At 35.3% G+C, this 23,904-nt stretch overlaps 1 protein-coding gene across 1 annotated transcript in view; it reads right to left on the bottom strand.

Annotated features, from left to right (window-relative positions):
- Positions 1-11,662: 11,662 nt before the first annotated feature.
- The window catches only part of LOC145286010 (DENN domain-containing protein 1A-like), a 798,566-nt gene continuing 786,324 nt past the window's right edge, over positions 11,663-23,904 (bottom strand). Inside the window, exon 21 of the mRNA XM_080134619.1 lies at positions 11,663-12,456. Coding sequence (XP_079990745.1) covers positions 12,421-12,456 — 36 coding nt within the window. The 3' untranslated portion in view covers positions 11,663-12,420. The remainder of the gene's footprint in view (positions 12,457-23,904) is intronic.

Below are 23,904 nucleotides of genomic sequence, written 5' to 3'. Positions count from 1 at the left end.
CCCGTCTAGCTGAATCCACTGTGAAAAATTTCCCCCACTCTTCATTTGTGCCTAAATCAAAATGTGGATTCCATGAACAAAGCTTCTTTCTTAGAACTGCACGCCTGTGGAACTCTGTTCCGTCTGCCTGCTTCCCACCTGACTACAACTTGGATAGCTTCAAGTCCAACGTTAACAAATTCCTAATGAACCGCCCCCTTAAGTAAACACTTCATCAAATCTCCACACTAACGTAATGTACTTGCAATAACCCTTATCCCTGAGTGGCTTCCGGGCCTTGATAAGTAGTGACCACCGTGTAAAAAAAAAAAAAAAAAAATGTTATCAAAGGCTAGGTAAGTTACTTTTCTACATAACTGGATATGTTTTTAGTGTTTTTATTCAATGTAACATGCTTATTCAGCTTGAAAAACATACAGTGTTTACAATGACGACCGACACAATCAATTTGGGAAATATGCAAAATACTGTTAAAACCCCACCGAATATATATCAGTCTATGTCACGGTAACATATATTGAGCGAGTTTCTAATGTTTTGTAATTAATATAGTTCATTCCGTGCCCGGTGTGGGAACATGATGAGAATTGGCAGCCAATCTGATGTTAACGCATCCACCATGAGAGACAAAATAAAAAAAATTATCATTTGCACATGGCTCCACGCATCGCTTCCGCTTGGGAAGAAAAAATAAGATAACCACAAAAGAATTATCAACCAATGGCAGAGCTCCGCGCCTAAAATAAAGGCCTAAAATATCACAGTCACTGGGAGCCGGTTTGCGACTATAAAATGAGGGGACCAAAAAGGAGAGAGAGGAGATTCGCCCTGCTGCGTCAGTGAACGTACGGACGGATTCTCCCACCCGACCTAAAGAGATGAAGAAGAAAAAGAAATAAGGCACCAGTGAACTGAAGCCGACTACGCTCTCATGTTATGGGCCAAAACGCCTTCAATTCTAACCAATGCCTAATTCACACAAACCAAAGAAAAAAAAAGGAGAAAAACGAAGACGCCGTGCTGCTAGCTGTTGAAGAAAGAAGTCGCTGCTTTCAAGTTAAAAGCCAGGACACATATCACCGACAGTAGCACGACCGGCCACCTACTTACCACCCCCATCATCCGAAAAGATAAGTACGCTTACGAACATTCATTCTTTGTTAAATTATACAAGCCTACAAAAGTTCTTTCCTTATCAATGCATACACACCTATAAACATCCTACGAACACTTTACCTCTTCTAATTAAAACTGTCATTAATAAATAAAACCGGTTCTCAACCTTCAAAAAAAAAAAAACAAAAAAAAGAAAAACCTCAGGGCCATACCGGAAAACTCGTCCCGGGAAAACTCGTACCCGGAAAACTCGTACCCAGAACCCCCCCCCCTCCCCCATCCTTTTCGCTAGGTAGGAAAACTGGTCCCTTATTGAATAAATATCGATTGAAAACACATTTTATTACCGTTCTTGAAGGAGATATTGTTTTTAAAAGAGACTACTCCCATAATATTTTTAAAAATTATTTTTAACTCTTGCTTTTTAAGCAAAATGAACTTGATCACGGATCAAACCAAATATTTATTTAAAAAATACTCTAGTTTTAACACTTTTTGTGTCATTAAGACACAAAAATAAAGAAAGAAAACGCGTATTATCAAAGAAAGCAATTATTTTATTTAGAAGAATTAATTCAATTTAAATAATTCTTGTGTTATTACAAAACAACAAAAAAAAAACACGGTCTTATGTAATTTTGGTACCGCGCTGATATAATAACGTTATTATTTCGAAAGCCATTCTTAACATGGAGAGGAGAGGGTATCGTTTAAAAGTCATTTCGGTGGCACTTGTGCAGTACTTAAAAATATACAAATTTATTTTCTTTTGGAGGTGGGGAGACTCGTTTTAAAATTCTTTAATTTTCGGACATTTTTTGTTAAAAATTATTTACTAAGTAATGTCGAGTGCGACATTACTTGTTATTTCTTTTTAACTAAATAAACTCTTTAAAATAAGTTGAAACACCAAAAACTTACAAAGCTAGGTAGAAAACGAAAACTTAGAAAAATCAATTTAATTTTTTTAAAACAATAAACATGTAAAAAAATTTCAAAATATTATGGGATGTTCATTATTACCTAAAAATATACAAATTTCTTTTCTTTTTTTTTGGGGGGGGGACTCTCGTTTTAAAACTATATCTACCTTAATATTTTCTTTAATTTTCTATTTTTGAGCAATTATACTCTGTGGGAACATGATGAAAATTAGCAGCGAACCGGATGCTAACGTATCCAGCATAAGAGACAAAATGAAAAATCGTCTTTTGCACATGGCTCCACGCATCGTTTCCGTTTGGAAAAAGAAAAATAAGATAACCACAAAAGAATTATCAACCAATGGCAGAGCTCCGCGCCTAAAATAAAGGCCTAAAATATCACAGTCAGTGGGAGCCGATGTGCCCCTATAAAACGAGGCATTTTTAGAGAAAAGAAAAAAAAAGGAGAAAAACATAGGAGGCGAAGACGCCGTGCTGCTAGCTGTTGAGGAAAGAAGTCGCCGCTCTCAAGTTAAAAGCCAGGACATATATCACCGACAGTAGCACGACCGGCCACTCACTTACCACCCCCATCGTCCGAAAAGATAAGTACGCTTACGAACATTCATTCTTTGTTAAATTATACAAGCCTACAAATGTTCTTTCCTTATCAATGCATACACACCTTCAAGCATCCTACGAACACTTTACCTCTTCTAATTAAAACTGTCATTAATAAATAAAACCGGTTCTCAACCTTCAATATTCGTCCTACATACTTCAACGTTGTCAATTAAATGTATTCTTTGTTGTGACCTCTATGGCCTCATTTCCTTCACCCCTTCTCCATCTATAAACCAACCAAAAAACCTCCGGGCCATAACTCCTAAGAGGTGATATCCTCTTATGTCGGACATTTTTTGTTCGTAAGTAACACTCGACATTACTTTTTAAAATAAGTTGAAAGACCAAAAACTTTCAAAGCTAGGTAGAAAACGAAAACTTAGAAAAATTAATTTTTTTTTTTAAACAACAGTAAACAAGTAAAAATATTTTTAAAAATATTATGGGATGTGTATTCTCTTTTAAAGACAATGTCTTCTTCAAAACGGTCATAAAATGTGTTTTCAATCGATATTTATTCAATAAGTTAGTAAAAGGAGACGAGTTTTCCGGGGTCGAGTTTTCCGGAGACGAGTTTTCCGGGGACGAGTTTTCCTAAATTTGGAATGAAGTTCTCTGAAAAAAAAAATTTCGGTAAATTTTTAGATTAGGTCCACCGCCACAATTTTCTTTTAAATGACGACGTTTGTAAATGACGACTAAATGATGACGTTTGTAAATGACGACGCTTTTAAATGACGACTATACTGAATACGAAAATCGCATCAAGATTTTGCAGAAATGAGTAGTTATCAAAATATAAAAAGTTGTATTTTGCATTGTATTCTTTGGCAGCTATCTTTTTACACGCATGCGCATGCGCCATAAACAAATCTACTCATCTATAACTGATACTGCACGCGTGTAAAAAGGATGGCCGCCAAAGAATACAATGCATAATACAACTTTTTATATCTCGATAACTAATTATTTCTGCAAAATTTCAATGCAAATTTCGTATTCAGCATAGTCGAAAACCTAGAAAAGGTGTCATTTAAAAGAGAATTGTTGAGGTGGACCTTGTGCCAGTTGACACGGTTAAGATTCGGATTAAAAATTGTTATAAAAATAAATACAATTTAGGCGCGCATTATGATTATGTTGGCGCGTGAAAAATAAAAAATAACTCCCACGCAAATTCCAGCGTGGCCTTATATATTAAATCGACTCAAAACGAGCGGACGTAGTACAGAGCACCCCACGTGATGTTTCCGTCCGATGGGATTTCTCCAAGGACATTTTTCTAAACTTTTCTTTTTGTTTAAGCTCGCTTGGAGCCGGTCCAAATAGTATTTAAGCACACACAAACATCAAATCACTCTCAACTGCATTTTTATTCGGACGTTCCATGCGTGTTACTATCACTCTTCCATTTTCCCCGCTCCGCGCACTTCATACAATTTCACAGGCGAACATTACCTATTGCCTCTCTTACCATGTTTTAACATATGAACAGTTCAACAAAAAAAGACATTCTCCTTTTTTTATACGAACACTTAAAAAGGACTTCTGAATTCATTATGTGACACTTACGTCACCCGCGTGTCGTCTAGTGGGGGAATGTTCCCCGATCGTTGGTCCTCGTGTCTTTTGATGAGAATGTCAGCGGCCAGTACCTGAAAGAGACTCGTCGAGCGTTTCTACAATCATCCCAAACAAATTAAAAAAAAGACAAGTCGATATTTGTTTTTTTTTGTGATTCAAAATCCCTTGTTATTCATAAAAGGTTACAATCGTCGTTTCGTATTTCACTAATAAGTTAGGGACTGGCCGTTTGTTAACTGCAAAGTTCTTTCGTTTTTGGTAAAAACTAAAAATACGTGGCAGGGTCAATCAATGAGGTCGGCTTTTTTGCTCGTTCGAGCCCAGGGGAGCAAATGTCTCTCTGTGTCTGTCGGTCTCTGTGTGTCTTGCTCTCAAAACTCGCTGCTTATATTGTGGTGGCGGGAGCTAAATCTTCTTCTTTTTCTCTCATTCGGCCCTTTAGTCAATCAGGATGCCGGAACCGCTGTCACTCAAATCTTCACCAGGCTGCCTATGCCCAAAAAAGGGGCTGTTTCTTCTTCTGTTGGCAATCGAGTAGAATATCTCAGCCGGCGTGTGCCTAATAGAATTTGATGGGCCATTAAAACCAGAATGGTCTCGTTCAATTAACTTTGAGGGATCATAAAAATGAACCAAATCCAATTCCACAAAGGCCACACATCTTTTCAATAGAGGCCACTTACCCACCAGGGAGAAGTCCACAATGGTCGCTTTGTAAATTGGAATTTCCTTTCACTCACGTATCGGGCTGTCGTGGTCAATTAGCATTTACAGCTTTCTTCGCCAAAAGAAGTATCCTTCGCACACACCATTCTGGCCCTTATCTACCTTTTTTCTCCTTTTTATTTTTTCTCTTCTGTTTACAACTGTTTTTTTTTCTATGCCTGTCATTCGCCCCACCACTACCTCTTTTCTCGATCGCCTCTTACCTCTCTCGGTGTCTATCCCGTTGGGTGCATTTAGCTTGCAGTTTACTGCATCGTCGAGCCTGTCTCAATTATAAAGAGAATTATATTTTATTTATTAATGGTTGGTTTCGGTGAATAAACCTCCGTTTGTTTTGCATGTAAGTCTTCTTCTTTTTCTTTTTATTTATTTGTGGAGGAAGTTAGTTCCTAAAAAAGGCCTGACGACCCCCACAAGTTGGTGACCCAACTTAGAACATTACATGCACAACGGAATCTCCTTACAAGCTACACGCGGTTTCCTAAACTACTTGCTATATCATGCGTGCGGTAACACTCAAAGGAAGTAAAAAGACGACGCAAATCTCAAGGGATGATACAAGCCGTCAAACGAAGCGTGGATTTCAGTACAATATAACAACAAATTAGCGAGTTATGCCGATAGTCGCTATAAAATCGAAAATTAAACAAATCATGACTCAGCGTCAAAACAGCACTTTTGCTCATCAGGCACCCCCCAACAACGAGTTGGTGATAAATAATGTGTAATGAACACACACGGCTACAATTCAGCCAATCCAAATGTGAACACGAGCGTGTAAAACCCCTCGGAAAATGATCTACCACAATCTCGAACTTCACTTGGCAGTTTAACAGACCTCAGAAACACAGACCCTAGCAAAAGCAACATTTTCTTTTTCGATCACGATTTCAAGCTTCGCGTACTCGAAACAAGTCAACCAACAGTTTAAAGGTTTTAAAATCACTTTCAAACGAAAAACAGAAAAATGGAACCTCCCCGTACTGAAACACCTCTGGCTACATTAACGCTAAATATACCAGCTTTTAATCCCACCAATATAAAGACGTGGTTTATCCAGATCCAGGCCCTTTTCGACGCAAAACGGATTACGTCTCAGCGAACCAAGTATTGTTATTTGGTTGAAAAACTCCCGGCAGACGTCGTCGAAGAGGTGACTGATTTATTGGAGAACGTACCAGAAAATAATCAATACGATAAACTTAAGGAGGCCATTTTGAGACGGACTGGCTTATCAAACGAGGCAATGTTACGCAATCTCTTCACCCAAGTAGAATTGGAAGATCGCACACCGTTGCAACTTTTACAATGCGATCATTGCTAGGGGACAACAAAATGTCCGAAAATATAATGAGAAGTTTGTGGCTGGATAAACTCCCAGACACAACAGTACAAATTTTGGCACCCACAACGGAAGAGACAAGCACTGAAAAGCTCGCCGGCATAGCAGACCGAATTCATGAAAATCTGAGGAACCGCAAAGTAAACTCAGCACAAGCACAGCCAAAACAGACGAGAGACAACGAAGTAGCCGAACGAAAAACTACGGTCGAAAATCTCACTCGTCAATTACAGGAATTAATGCAAATAAACTGTCGTTACTCATTTAATAAACGACCTAACTACTGAAAACAAAGTTTTAGTAGAGGTCGAAGCAACACACGAGAATGAGCGAACGAAATTTGTTTTTACCACAAAAAATTCGGCACAGAAGTGAGGCGTTGCACTTATCCTTGTTCTTTTAAAAACAAGAACCAGGGAAACGATCATTCCAGCCAGTAGTGACGACAACTGTTGCTGGATTTTCCACTAAAGGTCGTCTATTTTTCATTCGTGACAGTAATCACGGATATAACTTCTTAATAGACACTGGAGCCGAAATAAGCGTGATACCACCACTACATAAACAGAAAGCTACTCCACAGCCTTACCACCCCCAGACAGCTAATGGCACACAAATACCGACATACGGTGAAAAGTACTTAAGCGTCAATCTCGGCTTGCGTCGCACATTTTCGTGGATTTTTACCATAGCCAACGTGACGACACCAATATTAGGAGCAGATTTCCTAGCACGATTTAATCTATCAGTAGATATGACTAATCGCACACTGACTGATAACCAAACAAAAGTCGTAATTAAAGGTATCACCACAAGATACCAGTCTACTGGGATTAGTTCTGCCTTACCTGAAGAGACGTACATTCGTTGGCTGTTTCAAAAATACCCACAACTTACTCAGCCATTCAAAGTCACGGATAATATTAAACATAATGCAAGGCATTATATTAAAACGAATAGACAACCCGTCTACGCCACCCCCAGACGTCTGAAGTCGGATAAGTACAAGATCGCAAAAGACGAATTTCAACGCATGTTACAACAAGGAATTATCCGACCTTCCAAAAGTGCGTGGTCATCTCCTCTACATATGGTACAGAAATCAGACGCGACAACATGGCGTCCTTGCGGCGATTTCAGGAGATTAAATGCACTAACCGTACCGGATAGATACCCTATCCCACACATTCACGATTTCGCAATCCGACTGCAAAATGCCACGGTATTTTCCAAACTGGATTTAGTAAAAGCATATTACCAAATACCGGTGGCGGAAGAGGATATCCATAAAACAGCACTGACCACGCCATTTGGACTTTACGAATTCGTCAGAATGCCATTCGTACTTAGAAACGCTTGTCAAACCTTCCAAAGGTTAATAGACGATGTTTTTAGGGACCTTCCATTTGTATTTGCATACGTGGACGATGTCCTAATTGCTAGTAGAAACCTCGACGAACATAAACAACACTTGGAACAAGCTTTCCAAAAACTGTCCCATTACGGTTTAAAATTAAACTTGGACAAATGTATTTTCGGTCAGCAAGAAGTAAATTTCCTCGGACATTCAATTGATAAGGATGGTATATCACCATTACCCGAAAAAGTAAGTGCCATTACAAATTTTCCACAACCTACGTCTGTTAGACAAGTTTGTCGCTTCATAGGTGTAATTAATTATTACAGACGATTTTTACCCAACTGTTCCACAATCCTTGCACCGTTAACGTCATTATTGAAGAACAAAACGAAAAACCAACAATTAAAACTGGAAGGATCAGCTTTAAAAGCTTTCCATCAAGCTAAAACTGCCTTAGTCAATTTCACAAAATTGAATTATATTAAGGACAGCGAAGAATCGAAACTTACACTTACAACAGACGCATCAGACATAGCTGTAGGAGCAGTTATACACCAACTGACAGGGGATACAATGACCCCTATATCGTTTTCCTCAGCCAAACTGAGCAAGACGCAGACAAAGTACAGTACCTTTTCAAGGGAGCTATTAGTAATTTATTTGTCAATTAAACATTTTAGACATCTGTTAAAAGGAAGAAACTTTTGTATTTACACTGACCATAAACTGTTAACGTATGCACTGCATACACATGTAGATAAATATGGCCCAAGAAAAATCAGACATCTTGATTATATTGCTCAATATTCCACAGACATCAGATACGTCAAGGGACAAGAAAACATTGTGGCGGACGCATTATCACGAGCTGCAATAACTTCGCTAAATTCCAGTTCGCTGAGTATGGAATTAATTGCACAAGAACAAAAGACGGACGAGACACTCACTGACGTACAACAGAAAACGTCTTTGCAACTGAAGGAAATGCCCGTACCTTTTAGTACAACAACATTTTATTGTGATACAGCAAAAATCAACCACGTCCATACATACCGCCAAGCATCAGACGACATGGTTTTCAACATTTTCACAATTTATCTCATCCAGGCAAACGAGCCACTGTAAAAATAATAGCAGACCGCTTTGTTTGGCCGAATATGAATACAGATATTCGAAATTGGACCAAGACGTGTGTATCCTGTCAAAAGAATAAAATACACAGGCACACAAAGTCACCGCTGGGCACTTTCAGTACGCCCGATGCTAGGTTTACTAATATCCATGTTGACTTGGTGGGGCCATTACCCCCCCCTCAAAAGGGCACACCCACATTCTCACCATAGTCGACAGGTTCAGCAGATGGCCAACAGCCATACCCGTGAAGGACACATCGGCGGCGACAGTAGCTGGAACAATACTAAAAGACTGGATAGCGATTTTTGGAGTACCGTCAGTACTCACAACAGACAGAGGCTCGCAATTTCAATCGAAACTCTTCGCAGAGTTCAACTAATTGTTCGGAACAACCCACATAAAGACAACGGCTTATCACCCTTGTTCGAACGGCCTCATCGAACGCTTTCACAGACAGCTAAAAACTTCTTTGGCTACGAGTCTTAACAACGCAAACTGGTCAGATAATTTACCATTAATCCTATTAATGATCCGAAACACGATAAAAGAGGATTTACAAAGCACGCCAGCGGAGGTAGTTTTTGGATCAGCAGTCACACTACCTGGACAATATTTTAATGCATACACAGACATTTCATCCACAGCTACATTTGTGACGGAATTAAAGAGCAAAATGTCTTCTCTCAAATTTACACCCACCAGGAGGGCTAACAAGCAAACATATATGCCGAATGACCTTCACACATGCAAATATGTATTTATTAGGAATGATAGTCAAAAAGCCATTTTGTCCAAATTACACAGGACCATACCAAGTTTTCGACAGAAGTGAAAAATATTTTACTGTCCAAAAGAAAGACAGGAAAGACAACATCGCGATCGACCGAATTAAACCAGCATACATTGAGGAATACCCTTAGACAATTTCCCCACCAGAACAAATCCCTTAGAACATGGGAGTCCAGCAGAAAATGACGGGAACATCAAACCTACGACAAAAACAGGTCCACTGGCCGAAACATTTCAAGGAATACATTACATATTGAAAAAAAATTTTTTTTCTTTTTTCAATCTGGGCCAGTTGACACGGTTAAGATTCGGATTAAAAATTGTTATAAAAATAAATACAATTTAGGCGCGCATTATGATTATGTTGGCGCGTGAAAAATAAAAAATAACTCCCACGCAAATTCTGGCGTGGCCTTATATATTAAATCGACTCAAAATGAGCGGACGTAGTACAGAGTACCCCACGTGATGTTTCCGTCCAATGGGATTTCTCCAAGGACATTTTTCTAAACTTTTCTTTTTTTTTTAAGCTCGCTTGGAGCCGGTCCAAATAGTATTTAAGCACACACAAACATCAAATCACTTTCAACTGCATTTTTATTCGGACGTTCCATGCGTGTTACTATCACTCTTCCATTTTCCCCGCTCCGCGCGCTTCATACAATTTCACAGGCGAACATTACCTATTGCTTCTCTTACCATGTTTTAACATATGAACAGTTCAACAAAAAAAGACATTCTCCTTTTTTTATACGAACACTTAAAAAGGACTTCTGAACTCATTATAAAGAGAATTATATTTTATTTGTTAATGGTTGGTTTCGGTGAATAAACCTCCATTTGTTTTGCATGTAAGTCTTCTTCTTTTTATTTTTATTTATTTAGTTAGTTCCTAAAAAGGCCTGACGACCCCCACAACCTAATCTAAAAAAAAATACCAAAATTTCACTTAATTTCATCAAGTAGTTTTTGTTTTACAGCGAAAAAATAATTTGTTATGATATGGTTCGATTTTTAGGAAGAAAAACTAGAATTAAAGATGGGGAGGGAGTATCGGCGCTTTAACTGGAGTTATCTCCCGTGGCGTTCTAAACTCCAAACAAAAATTAAGAAAGATTCCAAGATGTCTGCCTTCAACGCGCTCTCATAAAAACGTGTTTTTCCGCTGTAAAAAAAAAAGAAAAAAAATAACTACTCGATCAAATTAAGTGAAATTTCAAAACGGATACGTACAATATAACGTTTTTTTTGATATTTTCATTTTTTTATGTCTTGATTAAACTGTACAGGTGCCGCCGTCGTCATCATCATCATCATCATAATGGTATTCAGTGAATTATAATAATTATTATTATCATCATTATATTATTACGCTTATCGCTCCGTCCGTTATCATGCTGTGCATCCCTAAAAAAGGAAAGTGGAATGAATATTCCAAAAAGTGGAATGTTCCAAATAAACCTTGTCACCCTTGAAAAGGAAATATTAAAAAAAATTGGTCGCTGTTGAGGCAAAACTATAAAAATGATTTGTCTTTCTTGGCCTTTTGGCTAAGATCAAAGTGTTCTTCAGGTGTTACATTTCAATTTCTTCTCTCTCAGTGGAAGAGAAATCCTTTACGATCCTTTACGACTAAGACAATTTTTTCTCCACATTAAAAAAACGACCCTGGTGTCTAAATCTGTCCCTTGGGGAGGCATTGAGAATAGGTACTATGTTTAATGTAACAAAGTTTTAATATTATAAAAGTAACTAGAAAAAGTTATTTCTGATTTAATTACAAAATGCCCTGGAAGTGTTACTCCTGATTGTTACTCCAAAATGCCCTGGAAAATATCTGTTATGATTTTTTTTTTACTTGCATCCCCACAAGGGCTGAATTGGACAGGAGGTCGGTTAAAAATTAAGGGGGAGACCAGTTCCCCAAAAGGGGCTCTCTGGTCAATAACAAAAATAAGAATTGTATCAGTAATGAAGGATTTCTTCTCCATTACCCAAGACCAAAAAATGGGGGGATTTAAGTCACTGGGATGCTGAAACTTATAGTACACTCAGACATTCATGTTGAAGCAATGGTTACCTAATTTTTATTTCATGTATATTTTTAACAGTGGGGTGGGGATTATAAGTCAGTTCCAGAAATGGCTGAAACAGTTTACTATTTAGACATTACATTATTTCATGTATATTTTTAGCAGTGGATTTGGGATATAAAGTCGGTCCCGGAAATGGCTGAAACAGTTTACTATTTAGACATTACATTATTTCATGTATATTTTTAGCAGTGGGTTGGGGATATAAAGTCAGTCCCGAAAATGGCTGAAACAGTTTACTATTTAGACATTACATTATTTCATGTATATTTTTAGCAGTGGGTTTGGGATATAAAGTCAGTCCCGGAAATGACTGAAACAGTTTACTATTTAGACATTACATTATTTCATGTATATTTTTAGCAGTGGGTTTGGGATATAAAGTCAGTCCCGGAAATGACTGAAACAGTTTACTATTTAGACATTACATTATTTCATGTATATTTTTAGCAGTGGGTTTGGGATATTTATATTTTGATTTATATTACATTATTTCATGTGTAGTACTGTAGTACTATCGCTCCCCAGGAGGGTTACTTGGTTGATGAACGTCTTGGGAATGCAACCAGTTCCACGGGGAATGAACGATATCCAATGATATCTAAACGATAAGCACATGCTGGAAACACAACGGAAACGGGTCGATCCGTCGTCGGCTATAACTGTTTGGTACGGGTCGCATTATGTGTGGTCATTGCAGGCATCTTCCCATCGTCGCTTGTTGCGTGTTCATTGCAGCTTTCTGTCGTCGGCATTAATGGTATGCTGAAATTGAAACAGCGACAAAATACATTTTTATAAAAATATAATTTATTAAACAATTAACAAGTTAGGAAACATATTTAGTCGACCCATCGCGTACAGCGAGCAAACCTCAACTGTCTTTACAACAATCAAATTATATTTCATTTCTCTCTTTCTTCATTGAAAGAGAGAGGAAGAGAGTCAAAGAGAGAGAGAGAGAGAGAGAGAGAGAGAGAGAGAGAGAGAGAGAGAGAGAGAATGAGAGAACGATCCGTTTCACGCAATGATTTGTTTTTCAATTTATGTCAGCATTGTTTTTACTTTTATTATGTACTGAATTATAAACATATGTCAACCTGGCTTAAGTCATCACAGTACATTTTCAAAATCACAAACACCTGTTTTACACAATTGCACCGCACAAGTTAGGCACAAGGTTCATTAATGTAGAAGCTGTTAGCTCACTTAAAAGGGGCTACATCATTGTACCACACATGTGTTATAAAACAGAAATACAAATCTCAGGCGATTTACGCGCAATTCCGTAGGCATTGGCAAAATAACATTTATATTTTTCGGCCAATGACAATGCCTCCCGCCTAAATTAAACACAGGCTTTCTCGAGCCACTTTTTCATCGCGCCTCGATATAAAAAAGGGGCAGCATGTTCAAATCGGCAGTTAGACAGACCGACCAGTCAAACACATCACGCTTCGCGTTCGTTGCTGCCTCCGCCGTCTTCGTCATCTTCGCCTCAAACGCTGTCAACATCAGCACCTTCCTCTTCTCCGACGCCGTCTTAATCGTCGTCTCCACCGTCGCCACGACTGCTACTTCACCGACGCACGAGTCAAACATCAACCACCTCTCTTCTCACCAACGTCGCCACGGCCGATACTTTATCGTCGTCCCAGTCAACTTCGAGTAAATACTAACGATCCTTTCTTTTTTTTTTTTCTTTCTTCTAACATCTCGTTTGTCGAGAATAAATATATGCATATATATGTATATACACAATCTCCGTGTTCACGTTTTTCTTGCTACCATACGCTTGTCTTAATTACAACACATGTATATTTTTAGCAGTGGGTTGGGGATATAAAGTCAGTCGCGAAAATGGCTGAAACAGTTTACTATTTAGACATCACATTATTTCATGTATATTTTTAGCAGTGGGTTTGGGATATAAAGTCGGTTCCAGAAATGGCTGAAACAGTTTACTATTTAGACATTACATTATTTCATGTATATTTTTAGCAGTGGGTTGGGGATATAAAGTCGGTCCCAGAAATGGCTTAAACAGTTTACTATTTAGACATTACATTATTTCATGTATATTTTTCGCAGTGGGTTGGGGATATAAAGTCGATCCCGGAAATGGCTGAAACAGTTTACTATTTAGACATTACATTATTTCATGTATATTTTTAGCAGTGGGTTGGGGATATAAAGTCAGTCCCGAAAATGGCTGAAACATTTTGCGATTAAAACATTACTTTATTTAATGTATATTTTCAACAGTGGGGTGGCGGACATGAAGTCAGTCCAGGGATTTAATGAGATGCGCAAATATATACTATCAGAATGTGTCGCCCAGTATTGAATGAGATAGGTGGAAAACATATAGTAGCAAAATACTCAGCATCGCCCGGGATCGAATGAGATAGGTGAACGATATATATTAGCAGAATATGCGGCATCACCCGGGATTGGATAAGATAGGGAAACATATATTCCATGAGAATACCCAGAATTTATTTATTTGTTTGTAATGAAATAATCAGCCCAGGCAATATATCGAAATTATTATTTAAGTAAGGGGGAGCGACATAGTGGGTTAAAGTTATGAAAATTATTGTCGAAATTAGTAACATATCCAAGAATTATGAAAAATGATGAAATGTGAGTTACTTGATTGGTGTGTTTGTAATGATATAATAAGCCCAGACAATATATAAAATATATTATATAAGTAGGAGGGAGAGGCATAATGTGGGTTTTTAATTATAAAAATTATTGTCGAAATTAGTAGCATATCCAGAATTATGAACAAAGATTCAATGTGAGTTAATCGGGTGTATGTCTATAATAAAATAATCAGCCCAGGAAATATATCAAAGTAATTATGTAAGTAAGAGAGGGCGATAAGGATGGTTTAAATTATGAAAAATAATTGTCAAAATTAGTAACATATCCAAGAATTATGAAAAATGATATGTTATTTAATGCATTAGTGTGTTTGCAATGAAATAATCAGATCAGACAATGTATCAAAGTTATTATTTTAGTAAGTGGGGCGATGATGTGGGTTAAAATGATGAAAAATGATTGTCGACATAAGTACCATATCCAAGAATTATGAAAAATGACGAAATGTGAGTTAATTGTTTGGTGTGTTTGAAATGAAATAATCATCCCATATAATATATCAAAGTTATTATGTTAGTAGTGGGTGGTTGATAATGTGGGTTAAAAATATTAAAAATAATTGTCGAAATGTGTAACATATCAAAGAATTAAGAAAAATGATGAAGTGTGAGTTAATTGATAGCTATGTTTTTTATGAAGCAATCAGCCCAGAAAATATATCAAAGTATTTTTTTAGTAAGAGAGGACGACGAGGATGGTTTAAATTATAAAAAATTATTGTCGAAATTATTAAGATATCCAATAATTACGAAAAATGATGAAATGTGATTTAATTGATTGGTGTGTTTATAATAAAATAATCAGCCTAGACAATATATCCAAGTTATAAGTAAAGGGAAGAAGATAAGGACGGCTTAAATTATGAAAACTTATTGTCGAAATTAGTAACATATCCAAGAATTACAAAAAAATGATGATAATTGATTGGTGTGTTTGTTAATTGATTGGTGTGTTTGACAATATATCAAAGTTATTATTTAGTAAAGAGGGAAGGGCGAAATGTGGGTTAGAATTATGAAAAATGATTGTCGAAATAAGTAACATATCCAAGAATTATGAAAAATGATTAAATGTGATTTCATGCATTAGTGTGTTTGTAAAAGCCCAGAAAATATTTCAAAGTTATTATTTTATTAAGGGAGGGCGATAATGTGGGTTAAAATTATGAAAAATGATTGTCGAAATTAGTAACGTACCCAAGAATTATGAAAAATGATGAAATGGAGGTTAATTGATTAGTGCATGTGTAATGAAATAATCAGCCCAGCAAATGTATCAAAGTTATTATTTTAGTAAGGTTGGGCAACAACGTTGGTTTATATTATAAAGAACATTGTCGAAATTAGTAACATATCCAAGAATTAGGAAAAATGATGAAATGTGAGTTGATTGATGTATGTGTTTGTAATGAAATAATTAGCCTAGAAAATATATCAAAGTTATTATTTTAATAAAGTGTACGATATGGTGAGTTTAAATGATGAAAAATTATTGTCAAAATTAGTACCATATCCAAGAATTATTAAAAATAAAAATGATGAAATGTGAGTTAATTAATAGTTGTGTTTTTTATAAAATAATCAGCCGATACAATATATCAAATTTACTATTTTAGTAAAGGGAGAGGCGATAATGTGGGTTGAAATTATGCACAATTATTGTCGAACGTAGTAACATATTCAATAATTATGAAAAATGATAAAATGTGAGCTAATTGACCAGTGTGTTTGTAATGAAATAATCAGCTCATGAAAGCTCATATCAAAGTTATTATTTTAGTAAGGGGGCAGTACAGTTTTAATAAAAAAACTAGAATATGATTGTACCTTCATTCCTACTGAATAGAACGCTCACAGCATGCCCAGCAACAATATATTGGAAAAATTCTGCTGTAGAATTTCCACAGGTCTCGCTAGTTATTATTATTATTATTATTATTATTATTATTATTATTATTATTATTATTATTATTATTATTATTATTATTATTATTATTAGCAGTAGTAGTAGTATTTTAAAACACCCTCAGAAAGACACCCGTTTATTTACATATATTTTGTTAAATTACGTTCATTTTGTATAAATAGAAAAAAAGAAGTTTTTTAATCCTTAAAAGTTTTGTAAATATTTATTATTAAAAAAAATGTATTATTGAAAAAAATATTTTTTTCTTTTAAATTTTAAAATGTTTTGTAAATGTTTTTTTTTAAAATCTTGCTCGTGAACAGTCGACCAATGTCTTCTCTTTGACATGTTTACAAAGGTCGAACAACCGGTGTTACTTGAAATGTGAGCCAGTATTCGTCTACGAGATATCTACTAGGTCAAAAAACTTTTCTGTTATAAAGTTTAAGATATTTTGTTAGCTTTTACTTATTTTTATATATTTTTTCTATTTTCTATTTTTACCCGATCAAAATGCCGCCCTTACATGGGCCTGCAGGGGTGCAGAGGTAGGTGCATCAGAAATTTGGAGGAATCTTTGACACCCCTAACAGAAAACTGCAAATAAAATATAAAAAAATTGGTAAAGTGGGTTGTTTATTTTCTGTATGGAATATACTTCCAAAATAAACTATTACAGTTGTTTAAAAAATAATACAAATATTATTTTTTATTTTTAAAAAACAAAATGTTTACAAAATGCCGGCGTGCTTCATGCATGCAGCCATTTTTGTACGTAATAAAATCAATAGATTTTACGAGTTAAATATTTTTCAATTTTTAAACTTTAAAAATCTATCAAAATTTTTTCTATTGGTTCAAATTTTACGATATTTTCAGGGTCAATGTGAAATGTTATGCTCTTTCCAATAAACTAAATATAATATTTTAGAGAAACATTTTTTCACCCCCCCCATTTTGAAGTGTCTGTTAAAATTTCAATAATTTATTTATGTGCCAAAGTTTTATATATCACAAATTAAAGATAAAGAAAGGATTGATAAAGAAAATATTCTAATTTAAAACAAAAAAAAGAATTGTTTTTTTTAAATTTACCTGTAAAGTCCAAAGTGTAAAACCTTTTATTTTAAAAAAAAGAAAACACGTCGATTTTTTTTTTTAGATGAAAGCTCATGTTATGCTTACATTGTGAAGTAAATACCAGACGCTGACGGCAAATTTTTCTATTTCATTGAATGTTTTCTTTTTTTAGATATTTAAAAAAAAGAAAAAAATTAGTCAATAAAGAAGTATTAAAATATATCAATCAAAAACTCGTGTATTTCATTAAAAGAATTTTAAAAAAAAATCGATGAAGCGGATTTTTTGTTCTAGGGAAAAACTTATAAGTGAATGTGCGTTTGCTTTTTAACTACGGAGGATGAAAAATACTAATTTTGGTTAACACACGCAATAAAAAAGAGACATTATTTATGTCCCTTGGACGAATCCGTATTTCATAAATTTCATTTTAGCAGCAGCTCTTTACAGCTTCACGCGTTTTGCGAAAATGCAATTTTCTACGACCCTTGCTTTAAAAAATCCTTTTATTTAAAAAAATACATGGAATTTAGAATATAAATATGGATAAATTCTTAACAATGAAGACTGGAACTACCCATTTAATAATATATTTTTTTAAAGTAAGTAATTTTTTGGCATTTATATATATACTAGCGAGGCTACCCGGCGTTGCTCGGGACCGTATAAACAATGAGAAAATTGAAGTTGAATATATTTGTTATTCTTCGGATAGAGGAATTTTTAATGTCTATGTATCATTAGCTTTTTCGAGCAAATGAATATTTTACCTACCCTAGGACGGGTATTACACACATCAAATAATTGTACCTTATCTAGGATAAGTAATTTATACCATATATATGAAATAATGTTTCCTTTGCGGGGATGGGTAATGTACAACACATAGTTAAAATAATTTTACCTACCATCGGATGGGTAATTAAAATACATACATGAAACAATTTCACATACTATCGGCAGGTATTGTACAACATGTTAAATAATTTCTCTTACCACCAAGGCTATCATAATTTTAAGAAAACTGAAACAATTTTTTAGAAAGTAGCTCGAGACCGTATAAACAATGAGAAAATTGAATTTGATTTTGAATATATTTGTAATTCTTGGGAGTGAGAAATTTTTAATGTCTATGTATCATTTGCTATTTCGAGCAAAAGAATATTTTACCTAGCTAGGACGGGTATTACACGTATGAAATAATTGTATCTTACTTAGAGTAGATAATTTACAACATGTATATGAAGTAATTTTACCTTTGCAAGGACGTTGAATATACAACACATATTTAAAATAATTTTACCTACACTAAGACGGGTCATTTAAATAGATATATTAAACAATTTCACAAACTTTTTTTTACCCCAAAACGGACATTACTTTCTCCAACTTAACCCCCGAAAGAAAACTCAAGAGCACGTTTAAAATTAACATAATCATGCTTCTTTCTACCCACTACTACAACCATCACATAATTCCCGGATGAGTACATTTTAACAAATATAGATCACCCCAATAGAAACTGGCCTAGGAAACTTTCATAGAAAACCAACAATATATATGTATTAATCTAATTGTGAGATCATTAACTGTTTAAGCCATATCTGGAATCGTCTTCACAAATGAAGTAATTTTGAGATAGAAAATTGTTTAAGCCATTTCCGGTACAAACTTTATATTTCACCACACTCATTTAATCCAGGGCGACGCTGATTATTCTGCTAATATATATTTGCCCATATCTCCTTCGATTCCGGGCGATGCCGGGGATATTGCAAATAAATTATCTCACATATCTCATGCAAGCTTAAGTAATGCCAGATATTCTACTTTTGTATAAGTGCAGCTATCTAATACAATCCCGGGCGATGCCAAGTATTCGTCTATTCTGCATTTAATCCCAGGCGATGCCAGGTATTCTGTTAATATTTATCTGCACCTGCATTATTAAATCCTATATATTTCCACCTATCTCATCCAGTCCCAAGCAACACCAGATATTTTTCTAATATATATTCTAACCTATTTCATTTGATCCCGGGCAACGCCGGATGTTCTGCTAATATATATCCCAATCAATCCAATGAAATCCTGGGCGACGCAAGGTATTCTGTTAGTATATATTTCAATCAATCTAATTCAATCCAAGGCAACTCCAGGTATTCTGCTAATATATATTTGCATCTATCTTATTGGATCCCAGGCGCCCGTGTATTCTGTTTGCATATATTTGCATGTATTTCATTCAATTCCGGAGGATTCCGGGTAATCTGTAAGTACATATGTGGACGTATGTCGTTGAATCCCATAATTCTTGGATATGTTACAAATTTCCACAATCAGTTTTCATAATTAAACCCACATATCTTCCCACTCTTACTAAAATAATAACTTTGATACATTTCACATGTAATCATTTTCCATAATTCTTGGATATGTTACTAATTTTGACAATTATTTTCACGATTGAATTCACATTATCCCCCCTCATACTAAAGTAATAACTTTGATACATTGTCTGGGCTGTTTATTTTATTACAAACACACCAATAAAATAAATCACATTTCATCATTTTTCATAATTCTTGGATATATTACTAATTTCGACAATCATTTTTAATGATTTAACCAACATAATCGCGCCTCTCTTACTAAAATATCAATCTTGAGACATTATCTGGCTGGTTATTTCATTACAAACTCACTAATCAAATAACTCACATTTCAACACTTTTCATAATTCTTGGATATGTTACTAATTTCGACAATCATGTTTCATGAGTTAACCCACATTATCGGACATCTCTTACTAAAGTAATACATTTGAGACATTGTCTGGCTGGTTTTTTCATTACAAACACACCAATCAAATAACTGACATTTCATCATTTTTCATAATTCTTGGATATGTTACTAACGTCGACAGTAATTTTTCATAAAATAACCCACATAATCCCCCTCCTCTTACTAAAGTGATAACTTTGAGACATTGTCTGGCTGGTTATTTCATTACACACACACCAATCAAGTACCTCATATTTCATCATTTTCATAATTCTTGGATATGTTACTAATTTCAACAATAATTTTTCTTGATTTAACCCAAAGTATAGCCCCGCTCTTACTAAAATAATAACTTTGATACATAATCTGGGCTGTCTATTTCATTATGGACACACCAATCAAATAACACAAATTTCATAATTTTTCGTAATTCTTGGATATGTTACTAATTTCAAGAATCATTTTTATGATTTAACCCACATAATACACCCCCTCTTTCTAAAATAATAAATTTGAGACTTTATCTGGGCTGTTTGTTTCATTATAACACACTAATCAAAAAACTTTTATTTCATCACTTTTCAGAATTCTTGGATATGTTACTAATTTCGACAATCATTTTTCATGATTTAACCCACAAAATCCCCTTCCACTTACAATAATCATAACTTTGAGACATTGTGTGGCTGGTTATTTCATTAAAAACTCACCAATCAAATAACTCACATTTCATCATTTTTCATAATTCTTGGATATGTTACTAATTCCTACAATTATTTTTCTTGATTTACCCCAAATAATCCCCTCCCTCTTGCAAAAATCATAACTTTGAGACATTGTGTGGCTGGTTATTTCATTAAAATAAAATAAATTACATTTCATCATTTTTCATAATTCTTGGATATGTTAATAATTTCAACCATCATTTTTCATGATTTAACCCACATAATCCCCTTCCTCTTACTAAATTAATAACTTTGCTAAATCGATCTACATAAAGCATTTTGTATTCCCAAGTAGTCACCCATCTGATAATGACCAGACTCCATGTTATTTAACTTTAGTGATCTGCATATATCATTTGGTAATCCCAAGTAGTTAACCATCTTAGAATGACCAACCTCATTGTTGCTTAACTTTGATGATCTCCATAAAGACTTTTGTATTCCTAGAAGTCACCTATCTGATAATGACCAGAATCCATGTTGCTTAATTTTAGTGATCTGCATAAATAATTTGGTAATCCCAAGTCGTCACCCATCATAGAATGACCAACCTCATTGTTACTTAACTTTACTGATCTACATAAAGCGTTATGTATTCCCAAGTAGTCACACATCTTAGAATGACCAACCTCATTGTTGCTTAACTTTGGTGATCTACATAAAGCATTTTGTATTCCCAAGTAGCGACCCATTTGTTAATGACAAAGACAATGTTGCTTAACTTTGGTGATCTACATAAAGCATTTTGTATTCCCAAGTAGTCACCCATCTGATAAGGACATGGCTATATGTTGCTTAACTTTAGGCATATACATAAAGCATTTGGTATTTCCAAGTAGTCACCCATCTGATAATGACCAAGACAATGTTGCTTAACTTTGGTTATCTATACAAAGCATTTGGTATTCCCAAGTTTTCACCCAGTTGTTAATGACCAAGAATATGTTGCTTAACTTGGTGGTCGACATAAAGCATTTTGTATTCCCAAGTCGTCACCCATCTGATAATGACCAAAACATGTTGCTTAACTGTGGTGATCTACATAAAACATTTGGTATTCCCAAGTAGTCACCCATCTGATAATGACCAAGACAATGTTGCTTAATAGAGATCTATACAAATCATTTCGTATTTCCAAGTAGTCACCCATCTGATAATGACCAAGACAATGTTGCTTAACTTTGGTGATCTACATAAAGCATTTGGTATTCCCATGTAGTCACCCATTTGATAATAACCAAGAAAATTTTCAAATCAGACCTATATTGCAAAAGCATCTTTAAATTTTTCAAATCAGACCTATACTGCACAAGCACCTTCAAAAGTGTCAAATCGGACTTATACTGCACAAGCACTTTCAAAATTTTTCAAATTGGAGATATACTGCACAAGCACCTTCAAAATTTTGCAAATCAGACCTATACTGCCCAAGCACCATCAAAATTTTTCTAATCGGACCTATACTGCACAAGTTCCTTCAAAATTTTTCAAATCGGACGTATACTGCGTAAGCACTTTCAAGATTTATCAAATCGAACCTATACTGGACAAGCTCCTTCAAAATTATCAAATTGGATCTATAATGCACAAGCATCTTCACAATAGTCAAATCGGACCTATACTGCACAAGCACCTTAAAAATTGTCAAATTGGTCCTACACTGCACACACACCTTCAAAATGATCAATTCAGACCTATACTGCACAATGACCTTCAAAATTGTTAAATAGGACCTATACTGCACAAGCATCTATAAAATTGTCAAATCGAACCTATACTGCACACGCACCTTCAAAATTTGGCAAATCCGACCTATACTGCACAAGCACCTAAAAATTGTCAAATCGAACCTATACTGCAAAAGCACCTTCCAAATTTTTCAAATTGGACCTATACTGCACAAGCACCTTAAAATTTTTCTAATCGGACCTATACTGCGAAAGCCCGCTAAAATTTTTCAAATTTGAGATATACTGCACAAGCACCTTTAAAAATTTTCAAATCAGACCTATACTGCATAAGCACCTTCAACATTGTCATATCGGACCTATACTGCACAAGCACCTTCAAAATTGTCAAATCCGACCTACACTGCACAAGCACCTTCAAAAGTGTCAAATCGGACCTATGACCTTCAAAATTGTTAAATAGGATCTACACTGCACAAGCACCTATAAAATTGTCAAATCGGACCTATACTGCACACGCACCTTCAAAATTTTGCAAATCTGCCTTATACTGAGCAAGCACCTTAAAATTTTTCAAATCGGACCTATACTGCACAAGCACTATTAAAATTTTCAAATCGGACCTATACTGCACAAGAATCTTAAAATTTTTCAAATCAGAACTATACTGCACAAGCATCTTCAAAATTGTCAAATCGAACCTATACTGCACAAGCACCTTCAAAATTTTCTAATCGGCCTATAATGCACAAGCACCTTCAAAATTGTCAAATCGGACATATACTGCATAAGCCCCTTCAAAATTGTCAAATCGGACCTATACTGCATAAGCACCTTCAAAATCGTCAAATCAGACCTATACTGCACAAGCACCTTCAAAATTGTCGAATCGGACCTATACTTCACCTATGTCATACAATCCCGGGCGACGCATCGTATTCTGCTAGTGCACATCCACCTATGTCATACAATCCTGGGCGACACAGGCTGTTCTGCTAGTGCATATACACCTACTTCATCCAATCCTGGGCTATGCCAGGTATTTTGCTAGTACAGATCTCCACCTATGTAATCCATCCCAGGTGATGCTGGACATTTGGCTAGTACATATATCAACCAATTTTTTCCAATGCCTGGCGACGCCGAGTGTTCTGCTAAATTTTATCCAATCTCAGACCATGCATGAATTTTATCCAATCTCAGACCATGCCGAGTAATCAGCTAATATATATGTCATGCTAGTGCTATGCCATACCATCCCGGGCGACGCTGGGTATTTTGCTAGTACATATACACCAATGTTATTCAATCCTGGACTACGCCGAATATTCTGCTAGTACATATATGTATTAGCCTAA

This window comes from Euprymna scolopes, chromosome 10, assembly GCF_053919585.1.
Source record: "Euprymna scolopes isolate OS-2025 chromosome 10, ASM5391958v1, whole genome shotgun sequence".
NCBI lineage: Eukaryota > Metazoa > Mollusca > Cephalopoda > Sepiida > Sepiolidae > Euprymna > Euprymna scolopes.
Note: the sequence above shows the minus strand (reverse complement) of the source record. Positions and strands in the feature narration are given on the sequence as shown.